The sequence below is a fragment of the Equus asinus genome, chromosome 12 (assembly GCF_041296235.1).
Source record: "Equus asinus isolate D_3611 breed Donkey chromosome 12, EquAss-T2T_v2, whole genome shotgun sequence".
In the NCBI taxonomy this organism is placed as follows: Eukaryota; Metazoa; Chordata; class Mammalia; order Perissodactyla; family Equidae; genus Equus; species Equus asinus.
In genome coordinates this window covers 48,164,956-48,186,732 of record NC_091801.1, presented here as the reverse complement: position 1 = coordinate 48,186,732, position 21,777 = coordinate 48,164,956, and the positions used below count along the sequence as shown (strand labels likewise).

General features: G+C 43.9%; 1 protein-coding gene across 9 annotated transcripts in view; it reads right to left on the bottom strand.

Annotated features, from left to right (window-relative positions):
- VPS13B (vacuolar protein sorting 13 homolog B) overlaps positions 1-21,777 on the bottom strand; it is a 781,052-nt gene that overhangs the window by 6,256 nt on the left and 753,019 nt on the right. For all 9 annotated transcript variants that reach the window (XM_044743909.2, XM_044743903.2, XM_044743908.2 and 6 more), the window contains 6 exons: positions 19,724-19,842; positions 15,479-16,281; positions 11,234-11,410; positions 9,064-9,234; positions 2,469-2,645; positions 206-308 (listed from right to left, as the gene is read on the bottom strand). In XM_044743909.2, coding sequence (XP_044599844.2) covers positions 206-308; positions 2,469-2,645; positions 9,064-9,234; positions 11,234-11,410; positions 15,479-16,281; positions 19,724-19,842 — 1,550 coding nt within the window. The remainder of the gene's footprint in view (positions 1-205; positions 309-2,468; positions 2,646-9,063; positions 9,235-11,233; positions 11,411-15,478; positions 16,282-19,723; positions 19,843-21,777) is intronic.

Genomic DNA, 21,777 nt, shown 5'->3' with positions numbered 1-21,777 from the left:
AGGGAGTTCTGCTGCCAGTCCCAGATCTGGGGATGGCAGGCAGCCTTTCCTTGGCTCTAGGATGCCCTTGTGCTGCCTGAGATGCTGAAAATGGCTGCTCCTCTTGGGCTTCCCTGGAAGCATGACCTCTTAGCTTGAGAGCAAGCCAGGCCCTGTTAACATACAGTGTGCATGTGCGGTTGACAAGCATCTAGATAAATTTTACCAGACATATTTGACATGGCCATTCAGAGCCTGGTCAGCAGGTAGATCACTTGGCTGATAGCGCTGTTTAGGAAGCTGAGAAAGTCCAGCTCCATGTAAAATACCTGTGGTAAAAGAAGTAAGGGAGTTTTACTAGTTGCTTTCTGGAAAACAGTTCCATGCTATAGTGATGTCATCTGCTTAGAGCCATCCATAAACTGTTACAGATCCAAAATGATGTCATGTCTTTGGAAGCAAGTATATAGATAATTATTAAACATTGCAATGCTCTTAACCCTGGTGATCTTACTTTAGCTACAAACTGAAATATGAATGAGCTACAGTTCAAGCATAGACTGGCAATTAGAGAAAGCATAATGCTCCTGGGAGTAATTGGTCCTGAGCAACAGTTTACACATCATTGATAATTTATGTGACAAAAAAGTCAAGATTGTTAGTTAACTTCCTTGCTTAATATTACAATACTTCTGTATCTGTGCTGTGGCTGGTCAAATAATGAAAAATACAACACACACAGAAACACACAAAGGCACAAGTTTTGCCTAGATACATTATTTAAGTGACTTAATCCAGCTGTTAAAAATGAATCCAAATACATTTATGAGCACTCTTGGGGCCTCTGGTTTATTACATGCTCTCCCTGGTGCCAGCACCAAATGAGGGCACCAAGCAGCAGCCATGCAGGCCTCCAAAGAGACTCTCCAGAACCAAAGATGGTACAGCATGTGTGCTTTCTGAGGGCTTGTAAATGTTTATAAATGAAGCACAGTCATTAGACTAAGAGTTAGTGGTTTGTAAAACCTTCAGTGTAGTAGTAAAAGTTTTACAAGAATGATGGAAACCAACAAGGCCATGTGAAGCTCTGTTCTGAGATGCTCTTACATAAGGGAGAGTGCCCCAGCCCTGGGAAACACACTGTGAGGGACAACGGCATTTTCAAAACTAAAGGAATTTATGAAGTATGAGTTGACTTCACTGGAGTCAATAGCAAAAGGAATACTGTTTTTATTGATGTGTAAGCATTTGATAAAGGAGCATTTAACTTCGTCCACTTACAAGTTATAGCAGTTCTTTTAGTCAGTTTCCCTCTGAGTGAAAATGTCATTCACAGAAGGAGAGAGAGAGAGAAATGGGGAGGGAGGAGGTGAGGGGAAAAGCGAAGAGGAACACATGTTCATGTCTGTGTGGTCTCTCATAACCTCTCCGGATGGTTGCCTGAGTGTGGGCATTCATCTCCCGCTCTCTTCCTTTCAGACACTATTTTTATGCCCTGATCTGGCTGCCTCTTGTCAGATCTGCTGAGGTGTTGGATGCCTGCAGTGAAATGTACCCCACAGACTTTATGGCCAGATGCAGATGCAGAGCGCTCACATGTCTGACAAACGGGAGGGCTCTCCTGTAGTTTGCAATACTAGCTAGACAGCCTGCTTTGTGACCAAAATGATGACACTGATTTTAGGTAATAAGGTAACAATTCCAGTTACCTGTTTATTTAAAATCACCTTAATGTGCTCAGCCAAGAATGCAGAAAATAAGCATGGGAAGAGGTGCTTCCTTTCACACCCACCCATTACTCCTGTGCACACCCATGCTTGGGGAGAGATCCTGGCACTCTGTCTATTTGGGGAAAGGGTTTTCGGTTGCAGATCATGCACCTTTGCTGCCACTGGCCAGGAGACTCGGCCTGGCTGTATCCGCAGCATGGAGTCTGCAGGTGAGAAAGCCACGCCAAACACAAAGCTATGTGGGCAAGTGTGTGCACACCCACATACACACACACATGCATGCTCCTCTCTTTCTCTCATTTTGTCCAAATACATACACGCTGTCATTTAAAGATAGCTTCCTGCCTTATAACCTAGTTTTCCTTTCAAATTGCTCACCAGAAAAAGTAGTAATTCTATTCTCTGCTTCAATATATTCTACATATTGCCCTCAACCTCTAATGGGTTATCTTTCATTAAAGTCTGTTATTAAATGTACTGTAAAAAGATTCTGTGACATACGTATACTGAAATTACTAATTGATTTCCTGGTTCTATAATTTTATTATTATAATTTATTATTAACACAATTCTACTCTTTGTGTAAATAAGCAGGAGGAGGTGAGAAAGATAGTTATTTATCTATTTATAGATTTATCCATTTTATTTTTCACTCCTTTGCCATGTGAAGGGCTACTCTATCTTTGGGAATCGTTGGTATAATAATGCAAATTAACTGGTGATGTCTGAGTTGGCCTGACAGGATTTTCACTGACTCACCGTAGCCAGTCTGTGACACAAACTCAGCAGCTCCTCCGATGGGCTTTGTGAACACCCCCATGATTCCTTTCCCCACGCCTGAGATAACACCCTTGGCCTTGTGTCGTGCTGAAGCATGAGCCTCAGATGTTTTCTGGAAGTTCTGCATTGGTTGATCGACTATACCAGCAATTGCACCTGAAAAACAAAAAACCCCAGTAAGGACTGAGGCTTAAAATTCTGAGAAAGTGAAAATCTTCAATCTGGAACACAGTTTTATTTGGATTGAAAATGAAACTCCAGCCTCATTGTAAAGTTCTTTACTATACATGTATTTACCAATTATCTAAGTACACTGAGGGCTCTTTAAGGCAGTCATTTATTTTCTTCATCAAAGCACAATGTTCGGGCTGGGTTTGGTCCATCACAGTCAGGATCTGTAAAGTTCAGCTCAGAATGTAATAAACATGTCAGACTACTCCAAAGTGACATCCACACACCTTTCTCCCCAAACCAGGCAACACAGTTTAGGAAAGAGAGTAACAATTCCTTAGGAGGAGAGAGAGCCTGCTCAGCCTAATAAATTTTCACTGAATCAGGAGGATGAAAATACTGGAAGGGAGTAGCCCCTTTCTGGGTTCTCTCTTTTAATAATAATAAGATCAATTATTTAAGAACAGTTTAATATTAATAATTATTTAATAAAAAGTGATATAGTCATTATTTCTATTATAGCTAATTTATTTTGAGTGCTTACTATGTACTGGTGACCGTGCTAAGAGCTTTACTTGTATGAGATCATTAATCCTCATAATCCTAAAAGTCAGGCATGATTTTTATCCTCAGTTCCCAGATAAGGCCACTGAGGCACAGAGAAGTTAAGGAGTTTTTCCCAAGGTCACGCAGCTGTCCTATGCTTGAGCCAGGATTTCAGTCTTGGGAGTCAGAGTCACAGCCTAGCTCTTAACCACCAAGCTATTCACTGATTCTGTTTATAAAATAGGCTCTTCCCTTTGCAAGTCTTGGAAAAACTTCCTTCTCTTTCACTTCAACTAAAGTTTGGCCACTTACTCTTCACTTGAGAACAGCTACAAAACCCTGCCTCACCACTCTCTGCTCTAACGGCGTTCTGGAGGGGCAGCCAGGTCATATACTGAGTGTAGGGTGAATCCCTCAGCCTCTTTTGTGGGTCCATCCTCCTTGCTCCTCTCACTCTGAGGGGCCAATGATGAGATCTAGTAAAGGCCCCACCAGTCCTATTTTTTTCCCATGATGGAGTAACTCTAACTCAGTAAGAGGTAAAAATTTCATTACAATTCTTGATAGAATTCTTTGTTTTCAACTCAGACCTGCTGGAATTAATGAAAATGCACAGTCCCCCTGGTAGAAATTTTAGTATATGTCAAATCTCATTATTCCAAATGCCACTAACTCAAAGTCTCTGGGGTAAACGGAGATTTCCAGGCCTCAGTTAATGACCTGCTAATTTCAAGCAATATTCCATTGAACAAAATCCAGTAAAACAAAAGGCCAGTTCCTTGAGGTCAATTGTAAAGGGAATGTTCTTCATGGATTCCATTCCTCTAAGATTGACAGAGCCATTTAAGTTTATGGATTGACAGATTAAGAATGATCTGAGGCAACAGGTCTGTTTCCCAGCCTAGACCAACGCTTCCCAAACCTAAGAAATGATGTGCGAGATGGAGGAAGCTGCTCACAGCCGGCCCTGGCGCCCTGCTCTCAAGGGCTGGGGAGTGCTGCTTCAGTGCCTCCAGGACACCTAGTCTTGGCACTCAGGCTGGGGAGCTCACCTTGCGTTTTCAGTCTGAGGAATCTGAGCTCTGCTCTCCCCATCTATAAGGTCGGGAGTCAGAGAGCTGAGAAGTGTACAGGGAACCAGCCACACTGGGGTGGTGGCTGCCATCAGTGCTTGAGAGAGGCAAGAACCCTGGTGTCTTCTCAGCAAATCATTTCACAGCAGACATTCAAAGTGAATAGCATCAAACCAAAGAATAAAGCTTTTGTGGTTTCATTATCTGATTTCTTCGAAAGGTCTCCATGCTTAAGAGTAGAAAAACAGGGGTAAATAATTACAAATTCACCAATAAATTAAGTTATTGCCTGTATTTCTGGCAGAAATGTCTTTCTCAAGTACAGATTTCTATTAAATCTATTAAAATTGAGTTGGGGGGGCAGTGGTTAGGTCTTTGAGAGTCTACCATTTCCCTTTAATAGGCCAGGCCTAACCTGAACAAGGAACATGGAGCCTTCACGGCTGTGACTGTCCACACAGGACTCTGACTTCCGGCTGCCTAACTGCAAACAGGTATCGCGGTGAAGCTCCCCTTTGATCTTCCACTTTCTCCAGCCACCGGCCACAGTGAAGGCTCAGTTACTGTGGCTTTGATAGATAAACTATTGGGGCAGCCTGAAAAGTGGAAAGCCTGAAGCCCATGACAAGGTGTCAGGTTCTAAGAGGGAGAGAAGGAGCTGTCAGATCACACACCCTCGCCCACACCAGACCCTGGAGGGGGGAAAGCTGGCCCATCACACACACCGGCACCTCACTGGTCACCAGGTGTGCGCTGGGGAACAGAGGCTGTGAGAGACTAACAGCCATTTCATGGTGTCTGCAGCCGTGCCGAGAGAGGCAGCTTCTTTAGGGCTCAGAAGGCTCTCTTCTTCAGTATAATCCAGCTAAATCCCTCAACTGGTAAATTATTTACTGTCATATACTCAAACTCTGCTCTAAGGCTTTAAGTAGTGGAAACCGATCCCAAAACTTGTATGTTGGCGTCAGGCCCATAGGGTGGGCGGCCACATGTAGACGGCTGTGATGTGATGAAGTGAGGCAGGAAGGAAGAGCATGCCTCAGCGGGGAGTCTCCATGGACTCTCCGTGTGCCGGGTGAGGGAGAAGTCGGGGAGGCGTTTCCCTTCGTGCCCTTCAGTTGAGGAGGAAGTCTTTCTTTGTGAAGCAAGGGACCTAAAAGGGCCTTTCCTCACTTCTTCCCTCACTTGCTCCCCAGCCTCAGGCAAAAACACTGGGACACTGATCTGTGAAAGCTCCTGCCTGGGTGGCTCTTTTGGTGCTGCCCTTACCACATGGTGTGATTTTTTATTTTGGGCACCTTTTTTTTATCACAGTAGCAGAGGCACAGGCCTAAGCTGGGACACCACTCACAGCTCACCATTCCAGAGACAAATGAGACCCACAGAATGTATTAGGTATTCCAGCTCAAGCCTAGCTTTTTTTGATCAGAACAGATTAGCAAAAATTATTAGGAAGCACTTCTGTTATTCCTGAATTCCCTACTAACTGCAAACCATTCTGCTAATGGCTGAAAGTGGTATCGGGGGACTAATAGCTCTGCACTTACTCACTTGAGGGCAACTGTCCTGATTCACCTGGTCAAGGCCTATTTTGTTAGGATTCCCAATGGCATATCAAGAGTGGCCGTGAAGACAGGGTGTGGCTGCTGGGAAATCTAGCAATGCTTCATAAATCAGGCAGCAGCCCAAAAGAAGCGTGGGTCAGAGAAGCAAGTTCTGACGTCCTGCCTTTGGTATTCACGAGAGAGAAGTCACTTCTGGGAGGGAATGTGGACTATAGCCATGACATGGAGCTCATATCCTCTCTCAGCAGACCCAGGGTGTAGTAGAAAGTGGGGGTGTTTGGGGAATGGATCTGGTAAATGTGGGCAAGGCTGATGCCAATTCTGCAGGCTAAGCAGAATTTTTCCAAAATCTACTGCTTTCCAAAAACTGTTGTGGAGCTCATCCAAGAGCCTCTGCGGCATCCGTCTGCCAGCCGGCACTTCTCCTTGCTGACCTGGGCCAATGTGGCTGGGCATGGCAGCTCAAGACTTCCTTTGATTTTTGAGTGCCTCATAACGCTCCACAACGTCCCCATGAGAGGCAAGAAGGCCCCCAAACCCATAAACATTGTGGGAAATGTATTTTTCCTACTCTGGAACTTTCAATTGTTCTGTCTCCCTACATCCTGATTGTTTCCAGGCTTGGAGTGTGGAGAGGCCCAGCACTTGTCCTGGCTGGAGGTCTGACCAGGGCGTCACTTAACCTCATCCATGCCTAGGGTTTGAAGGCCAAATAAGATGACATATGTGAAAATGCTTTGTCAACCTGAAATGTTCTTTAAATATATTTTTACTAACTGAGTTGTTAATGTTTCTTTCTTGTAAAGGAAGAAACTGAGGAGCTAGCATTTTGATTTCACTAAGCGTGGGTTTCAAACTGTTGTATGATAATAGCTCTAACTTCAATTAGGCACTTAAGTGCATTTAGCCTTTTAAACACCATTTCTGGGGGATGGATCGAATGATGATGAATCTACACTTTCCCAGATGAGAGGACTGGGTTGGTCCTACTCTTCCTTCTCTTCTTCCTGACACAGATCAGGTAGTTCTAGGACCAGACATTTGAGATGACCCAGAGATTACGTGGGATAGAGACAGTTCTCGAACTCTCAGAGAAAAGGAAGCTGGTTTAGGCCAACCTGAGTCTAAGGATCACAGAAGTGGACATGCGGCTCAGGTGTGCTGCTGGGATGGAGTTCCTGGGGGCCCAGAGTCAGGCCAGCGTTTGCAGGTGCAGTCAGGACACACTGAGGAGGGATTTACATTACCCCCAGAACTCCCAGGTTTTTGGAAATTACCAGAGATGCAGAAAGACTCGCTGAGCCCACTGCAGTAGACAGACTAAATGATTCCCTTGCATAGATGAGGATGTACAAGACACAATGACTATAGCAAAGATCGAAGCTTTATGACTTTTTACCCTGGCTAACAACAGGAGTCATGCTCAAAACGGCAACATCAGAAAGGCAGAATCATGGCTCCTCACACAACTGATTTCTACCATCAGGCACAATTTGATACAGTGGAAACTGGGTAGTGGGTGTGGGCTTTTCTGGGTGGGAAGAGAATGGGTTAGTCAGGATGGAAACAGCCACATGCCAGCCAGCTCAGGTCTCCTCTGCTGAGCAACTGTAAGCTCCAAGAAGAACTTACATGGAGGGAAGGAAGCTCTCCTGCCCAGAGTGGAGGGCATGTAAGCCCATAATTCGTAGCAAAAAGAGGTTCCACAGTCCCTAAACAATGACCTGAGGCCTCCACGATAACCTCATTGTCACTTCCGGTGGTTAGAGCAACTTAACCCATTGGACTAAAACTAAAGGAAAAATGCTCCTGCCATTGCTCACATGTCTCTCTTTGCTGGGACACTCTGAAATCAGGCAACTCTTATAGTTCCTTTGCTATCATAATATAATAATGAGAGGTGCTGTTTACTAAACATGGACGCTATGTGCAGCACACTACCGACCATCATTACTTCCAATAATGGTATCACCAGCTCTAATTTACAAAACAGAAACCCTGATGTCACAAAGAAAGGACCTGGACACCCTAGCCTGGGGTCTGCTGGCTCCTGAGGAATGCGGCCCCCCTACATGACCTTCCCCAGAGCAGTGACCATTGCTTTGGGGGTTGTTCCTTTATCCAGCAGTTCCATCCCAGGTCATTAGGTTCCCAGTTTCCATGCATTATCAAATGACAGTGCCCCACACCACCGAATGTTATGACAAACAATTTCTAGTAACTTAACGTGAACTTGTAACATCTTACTACTTCCTCTCTGAGCCTCAGCTGCCTGCTCTGCGAGTTGAGGGTTATGTATAGAACTGCAGACTCGAAAGAGGACAAATCCTTTCAAGCTCATCTTTTCTGACCTCTACTCTCCCTGCTTTGGGGCACTTTGATCTCTAAGAGATGCATACTCCTTCAGATGCTCGGCAGGAGTGCTGCCAAGCAATACAGTTTTAAATTCCTTTGCAAACAAATAAACAAAAGATACCCTTGAAAATCCTGCTCTGCAAAATTTCAGCTCTGAAGCTTCCTTTTTATAGACTTTTCCAGAGCAATCTATTTTTTAAACATTTGTAATATTTGGAAATATCCACAGCAATCTTCATCTCTAACTATACTACCTGGCTGCACGACAAACGATAATTACTCTGAGTCATGCTGATCCAGCACTCTTAAAAAAATAAAAGGAAAAAGTGGGCTCCTCACTGAAGTTTACGTGACATTTGCACATTGCTCAAGTGCTTCTCAAACAAAAGCAAGCGGCCGCAGCGTCTGTGAGTGAAGGGCAAGTGCTGCAGGTTTGCCTGTTACTCACTTTCATGAGCAAACAGCTGTATGCCGCTGCCTCATGTTGACACCCCCACACTCAGGGGTCTGCCTATGGAATGATGCTTTTTTAGAGAGCCATGCTGAGGCCAGAGATACGTTTGTACTAGAAGCAATGGAAAGGCAGAACACAGGCATTTGTGCAGGGGAGCCTCCTACCAGGCTGGTCCTGGGATGGCCCCTGTCATAGCTGCACAGTGGCTCTAGAAGGGGGCTCCTGTTCCAGGGCCTTATGGATTCAGGAACTAGAGCGAGTGCCTTATCCTCTCTGAGCCTCACCTTTGTCTGCAGAAAGGATGTAAACTTCACAACCACCCCCAGTCCCGGGAGCCTGCACACCTGGGCCTGCCTGCAGAGCCAGAGTGCAGACAGATGTGAGTGCACAGGTCCCCGGCAGCCCCTTACCAAGCAGGCTGATGCCCAGCCGGGACAGGCCCTGTCGGAGCCCCTCGCCCAGGCTCTCCGGGAGCTGCCGCCGCCACTCCTCCTGCCGGTTGTAGTGCTCCTCATCCAGGGAGAGCCGGTCCATGTTCCGGGCCAGGCTTGTGGCCAAGTTGGTGATGGAGGTGAGGGTACCTGAGGGCACAAGAACATGTGGGTGGGTTGGCCTCCTGGTCACATACATGGTGGACCCCAGGGGAGTGAACCCTGGGGGGCGGTGGGGGAGGGGAAAAGGGTAGTGGAAGCCCATCTGTGCCTTCTGGACATGCCTAGGTGGTGAGTGATGGTGGCTTCCTCTTGGAAAGTTTGAAGCAACAGCCTTAAGAAAATGAGGTGAAGATTAGCATTTGCTCATGAGGGTGATGGCACTCCTCAAAAAGGGTAGGATAAGAATCTCTGTCACCAGAAAAATGCTTAGAGTTTCACAGGAAACTGTCATTCACTACCATTTGATTGTCAAGGCTTGGCTAAAACAGTTAGTTTTGAAATCCTCATTAAGGCCCAGTTTTGAAGGTTAAAATTTTCCTGCTCTGATTTTAAAGGTTAAGGTTATGTTGCTGAATTTTTGACAGATTGTAAAGAAATGTTTCCACTTTAGGAATAAAGTTTACTCCCTCCTTATCACTCCAGTCATAGTAAAGGGAGACACTAAACTTTATCATTTGACATTCCGAGAAAATAATTATTGTGCCACAGCGATCACGTGCAATTTCAATGTTCAGGATGTTAACTGAAAAAAGTGAGGATGATAAAGGGAATAAATCATGAGAAAGCCATGAGTCTGTCTGGGTTTCCTAAGAAAGGCTATTTCAGCATCTTGCTCAAGACAGTCCTAATCTCCTCTAGCAAGTCTGCATTGGTCTCCATGAAGCCAAACTGGACGGCGGCGATGCACACATCCTGAAGCTAAGGAACTAGCTCCTCTGTTGCTGGAGGTCTAGCTCCAAGAAGAAACAGAAGATGTCATTTTTGCAGCTGTATCTTTATCAGTAATCTAAAAAGAAAAAAAAAATCATGCACACACACACACACACCAACCAAAGAGATTTTGTTAAGAGAAGGAGAGAACAAGTGTAAAAAACATTCAGTCAGTCAGTATGCTAAAATTACCACTGGAGTTCAAGTTAGCAGGTGTTGGGTGTATTATTTTAAAATAAAAACAACAGAACCACAAAGATTCAAGTGTCAAGAGTGAGAAATCCACCAGTGACTCATCTGAGTTCCTGCAGCTCAGCTCACAGGCCTCCTGGACGACGGGGGCTCAGGGGAGAGGTCCTGTCACTGTCCATAGAATTTGGTTTATTGCTCTTGCTGTTCTCTTGCCAGGCCCCATCTCTGGATCATGGTCTCATATTTCAAGCTCAAGTCTTCTTTTGAGCCTTCTAGAGACTTCTATAACCTTCCCACTCATCACAGAGTTGCAGCACTGTTGACAGTAAAAAGCTTTTTATGGGGGAGAAGCCCTTTGCCCTGTTTTCCCTGCCTCCTGCTGAGAAGAAAAAGGGACTCAGATGGCCCTTGTTAGTTCTCGAGTCACTGCCAACCTGACCAAAATATCGTCAAGCAAACACACGGATAAAAATGAAAACATTCTCCTTCTTGTGGGCAGCAGTTTAGCTTCTGTGCCTGATGACCTAGCTGGGCCACAAGATGGCACTGTTTACGTGGCGTGCAACAGAAAAGTTGGCTGTTTCACCTCCAACTCGGCTTCCATGTCAAAATGTATCCATATCCTTACAAAAGTTATGACAACTGTATCTACATTAAAAAAATATATGATGAGGCAACACAGTGTAGGGTTTCTGATGTTTAGCAGAAGTCCTGAACACCTTTAATATTTCTGTATTTATCACATGGACTAACAGTTGAGCCAATCCTTGTTTTCCCCGTGGGAGGTTTAAAGTTCTGAAGTTTCTGAAACATTTTCACACACTACAGCCTGGAGTGATCTGTTTAAAACATAAGACATTATATATGAGCTTTGTTATAAATCCAACATTTCACTGCAATTTAGCCAAACAAAGCTCAAGGCAAACTTAATGCATTTAAAACTTTAACACATTCTTTAAAAGTAAAAAATAAGACAGGGAAGAAACGAAAATAAGGCATCATTACAAGGAAACAAAATAGCTACCTTTGGAAATGTGCTTTACAAATGATGTTGTCCCTCTGGAAACGCCACTCACAAAGGCTCCCGGGCCTCGGGTCAGCCCCTCATACGGAAGCCTGAAGAAGTCAGCGATCCCATTCCCGATGCTTCGCACCAAACTTGCCGGGCTGCCAAGGATTTCCAGAGATCCAACCACCCAGCCTGTAACGGACCAAAGGGAAAAGCTTCCTCATCCCTTGAATACAGCACTTTCAACATTTGGGAAAAGTGGCCCATTTTCCCTGCAATTCATTTTTCACACTAGAATTGAGAACGTAATAAGCTTCTTTGGAGCAAAATATGGGAAATAACTCATTCACTGTGAATTCATAAACGGCAAACTTTCATACTTTATAAATCAAAGTGATCCTTTTGGCAGCTTCACAAATAGCTTTAATATGATTTTCCTGCCTGCTTCCCATATTCCTGCTAAAAGGGACCCGTGTACGGGGGGATGCACATTCCCATCTGCCCAAGGAAAGGTGGTCCCTTAGGCTGCAGGTGTTTCTAGGCTGGGAAGTTACCCTCAAAACTTCCTTGGGGCAGTGGGGGCACCAGGATGAGGAGGAGATGCCTGGTCAGGGGAGGAGGCCAGATGCTAAATGGGGTGTTGCAAAGAGGATGCAAAGTTCTGACAAGGATGCAGGAGTTATTTTTAATCTTTCCCAATCCTACCAAGCTGAGTGCTTCTCTTTGGAGCAAAGCTGGAGCCAGACAAACATCTCCCCCTCAACCCCAGTTTCAGTTGTGTAAACATCGGGACATGGACACACTGATTAGGCTGGTGAGAGGACAGTGTTCCCTGAGAAGGTCCCAGGAGGGGAGCTTGGATCTGGTTTCCTATTGTAGCTGGAGTTTGCCAGGAGCTGGCCTGCTCAGTGGCCTGGTTGCCATGTGTACTGCCTCGTGGGAACGTGGCTGTGGTGTGGATTCCAGCAGTGGCTTCCCTTCGCCTTCCTCCCCAGGGTGGGGCTTGGGGCTCTTGGCCCAGATGCCTGGAGGTGCAGGCCAGGGCCAAAGGCTAAGGAGAGGAGGACTGCCAACAGGCGACTTCCTCCCGGAACCCACTGACCTCTCCAGCCTGGGGCTGAGAGCACTCTAATGGCGAGGCCGTGGGGACAGGACCCATGTGGGAGCCAACTCTCCTTCACCAGCAGGTTCTTGGAGTACAGGCCTGTGACAGAGATCCCCAGTCAAGTCACTGATCCCAGGGGACTGGGAAGGCCTGGGTGCAAGAGCTATGCCAGCACCCTGAAGGTTCGCAGGCCCAGCCCTTGTAAAGAGTGACATTCTTAAATTTTGAGCTCACCTCCCTTCTCTGATAGGATGATATCATCATCAGGATGATAACACTAGGGTTTAGAATAAAAGAGGGAATAACTTCCAGAAGGTGAAGATTATAAATGGGAGGGCCTATGGGTGCCTGGCATTTAACTTATTTAATTGTCACAAGAACTGTGCAAGGGAAGTACTATTACCTCCCTTCAAATAATTTCAGGTTAGCTAATGAGTGAGCCCCTCCCTGGGGTCAGCGACTGTACCGGGCATGCTCCTGACATGGTGTTAACGCTGTCTCCACCGTCTCGCAGGCAGGCAGGAAGGAGATCATCTCCCTGCTGGTCAAGACATGTGGGCTGGGTTTCCAACCCAGCTGACTTGATTCCAAAGCCACCCCCCTACCCCCATCATGTTTTCTGTGAGTCCAGGCTGCAGCAAGTAGGCAATGTACCCTGGAAGGTTGTGGAATATTCTTCCTTGGAGGACCCACTCTGGAGGTAAAGAAATAGCAGATTCTATTTAGCTTGAAATAGTTGTCAGGTTTGCTTGGAGGTAGAAGTTTGGTCCAGAAACATCTTAATTCCCCTTCATTCCAAAGATTCCACATAGAGATAAAGAGAGGAGAGGAGCTACTGCCAGGCAAAGACCACTCTACAATGCGCCCATTCAGGCAGAACAAGCAGAAACCACCCCGCCCGGTGATGCAGCTCGCTCCTGCCACGTGAGGGTGGGCTCAGGATCTCTCAGCTTGGGGCCACTGGCTGATGGGAGGCCTATGCGTGGACTAGAGCAACTTCTCAGTGGCATCTGAGCTGGCCAGAAAAGGGCCCAAAGTAACTGAGGGCACTCCTTTTTAAATTATTTTCCTCCAAAAGCAAATATATCTTTTGCTTGCTTCTTTGGAAATTTTGTTGAAAAGGGGTGTTTGTCTGACTTCCCATCAAACTGAGACTTGTGGATAGAGAGAGACCCCAGGAAATTATAAAGCCCACATTCCTCTGTTCAAATAGGGTTAGTTCCTCATTTCTAATTACTTTACTATTTCTTTGTTTTTAAAAACTCTTCAAGGTGACTCCACAAACTTCCCTAGAAATGAGGTCAGGGTATTTTGAGCCTCCCAGTCAGGAACCTTATAACCAAGTCCAGTGGGTTCATCCTGACCCACAGGAGATACAGATGCAACTTGATCACCCCCAGGCCAGACCTCTCTCTTTCTCCACAAGAGTACTAGTACACCATGGGCCGGTAACCTCCCACCATCTTCCCATTTCCAACTCTTTCAATCACCACTTTCCTCCAGATAACCTTCAGACTGTCCACAGATATTTAGCGACAGAATTCCCAACAGGCTCTAAAAACTTGGCCCTCTAAATTAGAATTTCTTGTCTCAGCATATAATAAGGTTGGGACAACAGCTTAGAGGATTTTTAGGTGGATTACAAAAAATCCAAACAGAATGTTCTTGTGAAAGCTCATTAAAAACATAAAACAAAACAAAGAAAGATCGTTTTTAGCACACAGGCTGCAGGGACGTGGTTCGCTGGTGCCACAGTTGGAGCTTCTCTGCCAGCTCATTACACAGTGGGTGCTCCCACACCTCAGCGCTGTGTGGTGCTGGGTGGGGCCTCTTCCCCCCAGGCCCCAGATCAGAGCTCAGTAACCTGCATGCCTGCTTCTCGTGTTAAAAGCAAAAACTGCCTGAAAGGGCAAGTTTCTGGAGTTGTTTATAAATATACCCATCTATTAAATGTGAAATGTTAACTGCTTATTTTTAAATGATTTCTTAGCAAGAGGGAAATATTTTCTTTATTGTTGTGCAAGCTATCAAAACAGTTCCGGCAGGGTGCTCTCCGAATCTTGTCATATTCAGTTAAGAGTTCGGGTAGCCCTATTAACTCTATGAATTACATTACAGAGAAAATGTAATCTTACCCATATGGCAACAACATGGGTCATTTGCTGCTACAATGTTAATCATATATGGGAATTCATTCACCAAATACAATGTTACAAAGGCTCTCTCCTTTTACTTTCAGAAAGTAAGACTTGTTTTTTACCAGAAAGGGCCCACAAGACCAACTCTGGCTGCTGTTCCTTACTTGAATTCATGGGAACATGAGGAGCCGCTTTATCAAATTGAAACTGCTTTAGAGTGAATTCAGGTCAGGAATGCGTTTTTTGAAGCCTTACCTTAGAGTATTCTGAGACAACTTGGTCGTCAACACTCAATCTTTAGTGCACAGGACTTCTCATACATTTTGCACACATATTCAAACCACCCCCTGCAGACTTTTCCAGCTCAGGTCTGTGGAGAGGCTGAGACACCGACAGCCTTCTCTCAGCAATCTGTCTAGACAGGCAGGGCCGCACTGGGTAGGTAGAAGGCTCTTTATGCATCTTATGAGCACACAAATCCTCTGAATTTCTCACCTATAGCTATTCATGGCCTGTAATGAAGAAAGCTAACAACCTAGGACTGGATTTCTTTTAGGCTCAGGGGCTCAGGGCCTGGGCTGGTTTTCCTGGCTGCACCAGAGAGCTAACATAAAGCCTTGTACCTGGAAGGAGCTAAAGAAGTGTTTGCTAAATGGAATTAAAATTCTAAGTTACCTAACAGTGAATATAACAGCTACTATTGCTTGGTTATTTATTAAGTGCCAAGTAGAATGCAGGGTACTTTACATACTTTCATTTCGCCTTCTCCAAAATCTTAAAACCCATTTTATAGATAAGGACACTGAGACGTGGGGAGGTTCGGTAATGCTGTCAGCCTTATAGTCAGCAGCGGCAGAGCCTAGATTTAAATCCATTGCTGTCTAATGACAAAGCCCATGTTCTTCACCTCTCACCATATTACTTCCCTATGAATTGAAGTCAATAAGGTACTACCCCGAAGTATTTCCTTTTTGCCCAGGCCCTAGCTCATCACAGACCCTTAGCTTGTGTCCTCACCTGCTCTGAAAAGAGCCCCAGCAGCATAGTGCATCGCCAGGGCATGGACGAGCTGCCTGGCCGTGGTGAAGATGGGGCCTCTTTCAAACACCGAGAAGGATAGCGGAGTGTGGTCGGAGGCTATGTACAGCTTGAGGGAAGCATGGATGCTCACGAGGAGATTCACCGGCTGTATGACCAGCTTCCGTAACTTCACAGGATTCACCAAGGCCATCGCGTGCTGTCTGACCTGCATGGGCAACACCTGTTTGCCACCTGAGAGCACTGTGGGGTGACCAGCCGGGTTGCTGTTAGGAAGGTAGGTCTCAAACAAAGTTTTGATGTAGTACACAAACGTATCTTCCACGTATAACCGGGCAGGTTTCAATTCAAAACTGAACTCGTTAATATCAAATAAGCTCCTGCTCTCAGTTAAGGTGAGGCGAAGTTTGAGAAAACAGTTTTCCTTGTATTCTTCCAAATCTTTGCTAGATATAAGGAGACTCTGCATTTTGGAACACTGGGTAGGTTCTGTTTTTTCTCCCTGGCAGACCAAGACAGCAAAGTGGAAATTGGACCTGTTATATAGCTGGTTATCCAACTGCAGGTCCCCACAGTAGACCTCCACACAGTAAAGCTGAAAGAGGGCTGCAGCTGTCTCTTCCCCAAGGAGGTGACCAGCCACTGGGGCCATTTGGAGAAAAACATTATCCAGTGTGAGTCTCAGAAGTTCAGATGATGCTTTGTGGTGGGTGAGGTCATCAAACACTGCCAGGCTCAACTGAGTGATGAACATTTTAAACGTCACAGTCTTCTCCAGAGTTCTAGAGGAGAAAGAGAAAAGACCATTAGTCTCCCCCTGCTTTTCTTTCTTTCCTTTTTTTTTTGATGACAGTGCCTTACTAAGCAACTCCTGATGTCCCTTCAGATTCTCAAGGAAACAAATAAGAACTCAACTTTCAGTACATCGTGTATGGACAGAGCCAGTCACACTCCAACAGTATTGGGAAATGTTCCCACTGGGACCGTTACAAGTTCTTGCCACGTTTATGTGTTTCCCTTACCAACACTAGATTTTTACTGCAAAATCCCCCAAGTTTTTTGTGCACTAATTCTCTATCATGATCATCACAGAGCAGAAAGACATAATAAAATAACCAAGCCTCCTTAAATGGAAAAAGTAAAGCTAGCAGAAGAAAATCAGCAGGAACTCCCACCACAATGGCCCACTTACCAGCATCTCCGCCCCTGTGCTCTGCTCTCCCAACATTTCTAGGGCTCAGCTGCCTGTGCTCCCATTTCTGTGAACCCCTCTATTGTGCGCTGCATCACTCTGCTCTCACCTCCTCAAGGTCATCACTCCAGCAATTCACCTCTCTTCTACATCATCATTGTTTTAGTCATTACTAGCAGCTTATACACATGCTGTTATTGCTCCTACTTAAAAAAAAAACCCTTGTAACTCTACTTTGTCCTCTTGCTACCATTCATTTTTCTGATCCCCTTTACATAAAAACTCCAAAGCATTTTCTATACACTTTGCCTCCTATTCCTCTCCTTTCATTCTCTCTTAACCTTGCTCCAAGCAGGCTTCTGCCCCCCACCAGTTTACCAAAGCAACTCTTGTCAAAGCCACCAGTGACTTCCATGTGGCTAAATCCAATGGTGGATTTTCAGTTTGTGGCTCACCTGATCTACAATGGCATTTTGACACTGTCGATAACTCCCTCCTCCTGGAAACACTTTCTTTGCACACTCTCTCAGCTCTTCTACCTCTGGTCACTCATCCTCAGTCACTCAGGAGTCTCCCCCCTCTTCTCCCAGATCTCTTAAAGTTAAGGTGCCCTTGGTCCTCTTCTCTTCCCATCTCCACTCACTCTCCTTGGAGATCTCATCCAGTCTCATGGCTTGACATACCATCTATATGCTGACGGCATATGACATAGTACCCTAATGTACCATAAATATACCTTCCACAGTCACATAATTAACCTGGAACTCCCCCTGAACTCCAATCTTACACCTCTAACTGCCAATCCACATGGTCGCTTGTATGTCTAAAAGACATTTCAACTTGCCAGGTCTGTAATCAAACTCTTGATCTTACCCCTAAACCTACATATGGCCTTTCCCATCTCTGTTAAGGGCAACCACATCCTACCAGTTGCTTAGACCAAAAATTTTGGAGCCTTCCTAGATGCCTCTATTTTCACCCCTTATCCAATGTGTCAGGGAAGTCCCATTGGCTTTTCCTGAAAAGGCTATCCAGGATCTGACCATTTCTTACCACTTCCACTGATATCACTATAATCTAAGCCATCAGCATCTCTAGTGAGAATAACTGTAATAATCTCCTAACTAGTCTCCTTACTTCTACCTTGCTTCTTTACAATCTACTTCAGCAAAGCAGCCAACAATCTTCTCAAAATTCAGGTCAGGTCATGTAACTTCTCCACTTAAAATGCTCCAATGACTTCCTCATTTCACTCAGAATGAAAACTAAGCTCTACACAATGTGTCCCCTCCTTCCAGCCTTCCCTTTTGACCTCAGGTACTACTGCTTCCACTTTCACTTACCTCATTTTGCCCACAGCTGCCTTTTCCCTGCTCCTCCAATATGCCAGGCACACTGCTTCATACCTTTGAAGTGGCTGTGCCCTCTGTCTGCAAAGCTCTTCCTCCAGATTATTAACCCTCTGCTGCTTTCAAGTCTGTGCTCAAATGTCAATTTCTTGGTGAGGCTTACCTATACCTGTCTTTTTAAAACTGTGCTCTCTCTGTCCCTATGCCCTGGCACTCCTGATCCTTCTTACTGGGATCTATTTTTCTATCTGCAGAATACCAACCTCTTTTATATTTTATTATGATAAAATACATTTAGATTTATGATGCACCATAAAATTTCCTTTTTTTATTATTTTTGTTCTCTGTCCTCCCATTCCACACTTATGAGAATGTGAGCATGGATTTTGGTCTTTTTATTCACTGATGTATTATCCCCAGAACAGTACCTGGCATCCAGGAAACACTTGAAAAGCGTGTGTTGAATAAACGAATTGAGGAAGTACAAGGAACTAATGAGCCTTCTCCACTTCTACTGCTCAGTGTGCAGTCTGTTGCTGTTGTCATCAATGATACCCTACTAATGCCCTCAATAAAATGTTTCTAAAATGGTTGTGTAGGCTTGAAATTTTGTCTTATGCAATTTAAATTTAGTCTCCAATTTTGTTATACTATTAGTGTTTTACAAACACTTCTGGGCAAAGAAAACATTCTACTCAACCTTGTTTGAAATGTTATAAATTCAAATTAATAATAATTTGGCATGGTCCAGATTAATGAGTTCCTAACCATATATGAGAAGCAAGGAACTTTTTTTAAAAAAGGGCTTAGATAGCCCTTTTTTTAGCTCTCTACCCACATCTATTAACAATTTTGTTTCTTTCTTTTCTTTTTAGTCTTATTTCTAGGAAAGTTTTCTGTGTATGTGTGTGAGAATGTGCATGCATGTATGTATTTATGTGGGTGTGTATGTATATATGACACATAACTAGGATCATATTTACATATTCCACTTTATATTTGCTTTATTTTAGATTTATCATATGCATTTTTGCTGTATATGATGTATATGATGGAACATTACTGTTAATTTGATAAGCAATATCTTATTTAAATTTGCATTTTCTTGATTACTTGTATTTCCTCTTCCTAGAATTTTCTGTTGATGTCTTTTGCCCTTAGTTTATTTTTGGAAGGAAGGGTTATCTTCATATTATTCCTACTGAATTATACGAGTTCTTTTGAATTAAGGATATTAACTCTTTGGTTCATGTTTGTAAAACCTGATGGCAACAGTCAGGTTGAAGGGGGAAAAATGTGGCTCTAATAAGTGAATTTATTGTTGATGTAGCTCTAATTTTTAAGTCTAATTACTAATTACTAGGTTGTCATGTGGATACAGAAGTATTAATTTGCATTTCATGCTAATGATAATGTATAATTCTAAGACGCATGTCTTAGTTCGTAAATCAGTTTGTTAAACTTACCACAGAAGAACTGGAAGAGGTACCCACGGAAGATGATATATTGCTAAATATTATAGGTATGATTTAATGTGAATAACCATATCCTGATAGATTACACGATAGTTAACCCAAAGCTTTAATGGATACGTAGGGATGACAAAGAATGGTAAATAGTAGGTTTACAACTTTATAATGAGAAAGCTTACTATACTGCTACTGGGATAATAATTAAACCCACCTGTTGGTATTGGTTAAAAGGGGTCCTGCTTTTCCTTCTGGGGCCACAGTGATGAAGACTGTGCCACAGTGATGGCCAATGTCCACATATACATAGCCAAAGCCAGTCAGGAACACAACCTGCAAAACAACATTCAAAATCCGATTTTGAAAATTGAAAAGAAGTAAAAAACACTACTGAAATGGTTAACTTCAAATGTCTCAAGTTCTGATTCAATACCACAAACACTTCCTGGTTATATTTCTTTATATCCATGTGTACAGGCTATTCAGCTGACTTGAAATGAAAAAAAAAGAAAGAAAGAAAGATCAAATCCAGATTTCTCAATATCCAGCTGTAAGGTTCATAGGAAAAAAAAAATGATGGATGACGGGGCATGAATGTCTTCATTCTCTGCTTCTCTGGAATTGGCAAGTAACTCTGCATGGGCTGGAGCCCAGCCATGGGCCAGCTTTATGTCTGCATATGAATCTCTGTGGGAAAAAACTCTAAAACTCAGGACTTGAAATGCAATGTGCAAAAAACTTTCAGGCTCTTGAGTGTTGACTTACTACCATGAGGATGCCCTTCTGTGCTGGGGACACAAAAACACACCCAAAAACCTACCAACAAGATGTATTATAATCCAGGGCACTCACATCACTTGTAACAGGAACATCAGATAGCTTCATTTGCTTGGAGTCAAAATTAATTTTTCTACCATGAGAAGGTAGACTAAGACCTAAAAGCACTTCTATCTCAGAAGCCAAGTGCCAGGCCAGCAGAACAGATGTCCTTTCACCATTAAATACCCATGTTGCTTAAATGGAGAAATATTTGAAAACAGAACAGAACTATTTGAAAAACAGCTCCAAGAACATCGTGTTCACAGCCAACATTACCTGAGGGTAGGGGCAGTAACCTCCTTAGATTTGGGAACGTTGACTCTGAGCATTTGCAATATCAATTCAGTCCAAGTCTGGGTGCTTTATTATTATTAGGACAGCAAATAAAAGAAGAAAGACTGAAATTCCTGCATGAAGGAACAAAGCTAGGTGCCTGCTTGACAGGTAGTGAATGTATTTGCATTCTGAGCATACTAAGAGGTACCAGAAGGAGTGTACACAGAACCACAGGAGAGAGTTACAGACTCAAATTTGGATGAGACTTTGAAGTCACTGGGCTGTTTTCTTAAACAATAGCTCTTCCTTCAGAAATCCTGACCAACTTCAGCATCCGGGGCACCTGGATGTTATCTCTGCCTCCTCCCTCTCCTCACCCTCTGCAGTCCAGCAACCATTAGATCCTCCAGCTCTGCCGGCTCTTCCACTAGTGGCTTCTTTTTCTTTCCACAGCCACTGCTCTAGCGTAGGCCCCTGTCTGCCACTCAGTACTCCCTGTGCCTCAAATACACTTTTCTCCATAAAGTCCTTTCAAAATCCGATGTTTCTTTGCATATACGGCTTAAGCACACCTTATTCCATGAAGGTATTGTATAATTTTTCTATTCCTTTCCTTGGCTTGATACCTACACCTACATTCCAAAGTACTTTAACCATATTTCTACTTGATCACAAATTGTACTGTTCATCTTATAGTCACCTATTTACATATCTGACTCAATCACTAGATTGTCAACTTCTTGAGGGCAGGAGTGGAGTCAATTTGTACTCTCTATGGACATATTTCCTAAATGGACTGATTTGCAAAAATATCTGTTTCAAAAAACTCTGTATCCTGAATTTGCCCTATTTGTTCCAAGGTAAGAAGTGAACTTGACTATGATAAAATTCGGAATGCAGCCAACGTGAAAAATGGCTTAGCTCATGAATCTAAAACAAACTGGTATTCTTTGAGGAACATTCACATTTATGAAAGCCATTTTTTTGTATGATATGTAAAGTAAGTCAATTGGTCTTTTACTAGGCTTACAGACACGGGATTATTCACTCGGCACAAACCTTTTAAAGGCCCTATGCTCCCATCTATATTCCCTTCTCTCAATGACTGTCCATACTTCAGTGTGTACCCCAGGATTTTAGCAGAGTGTTAAAAACCAGAACTACCACCCCTCA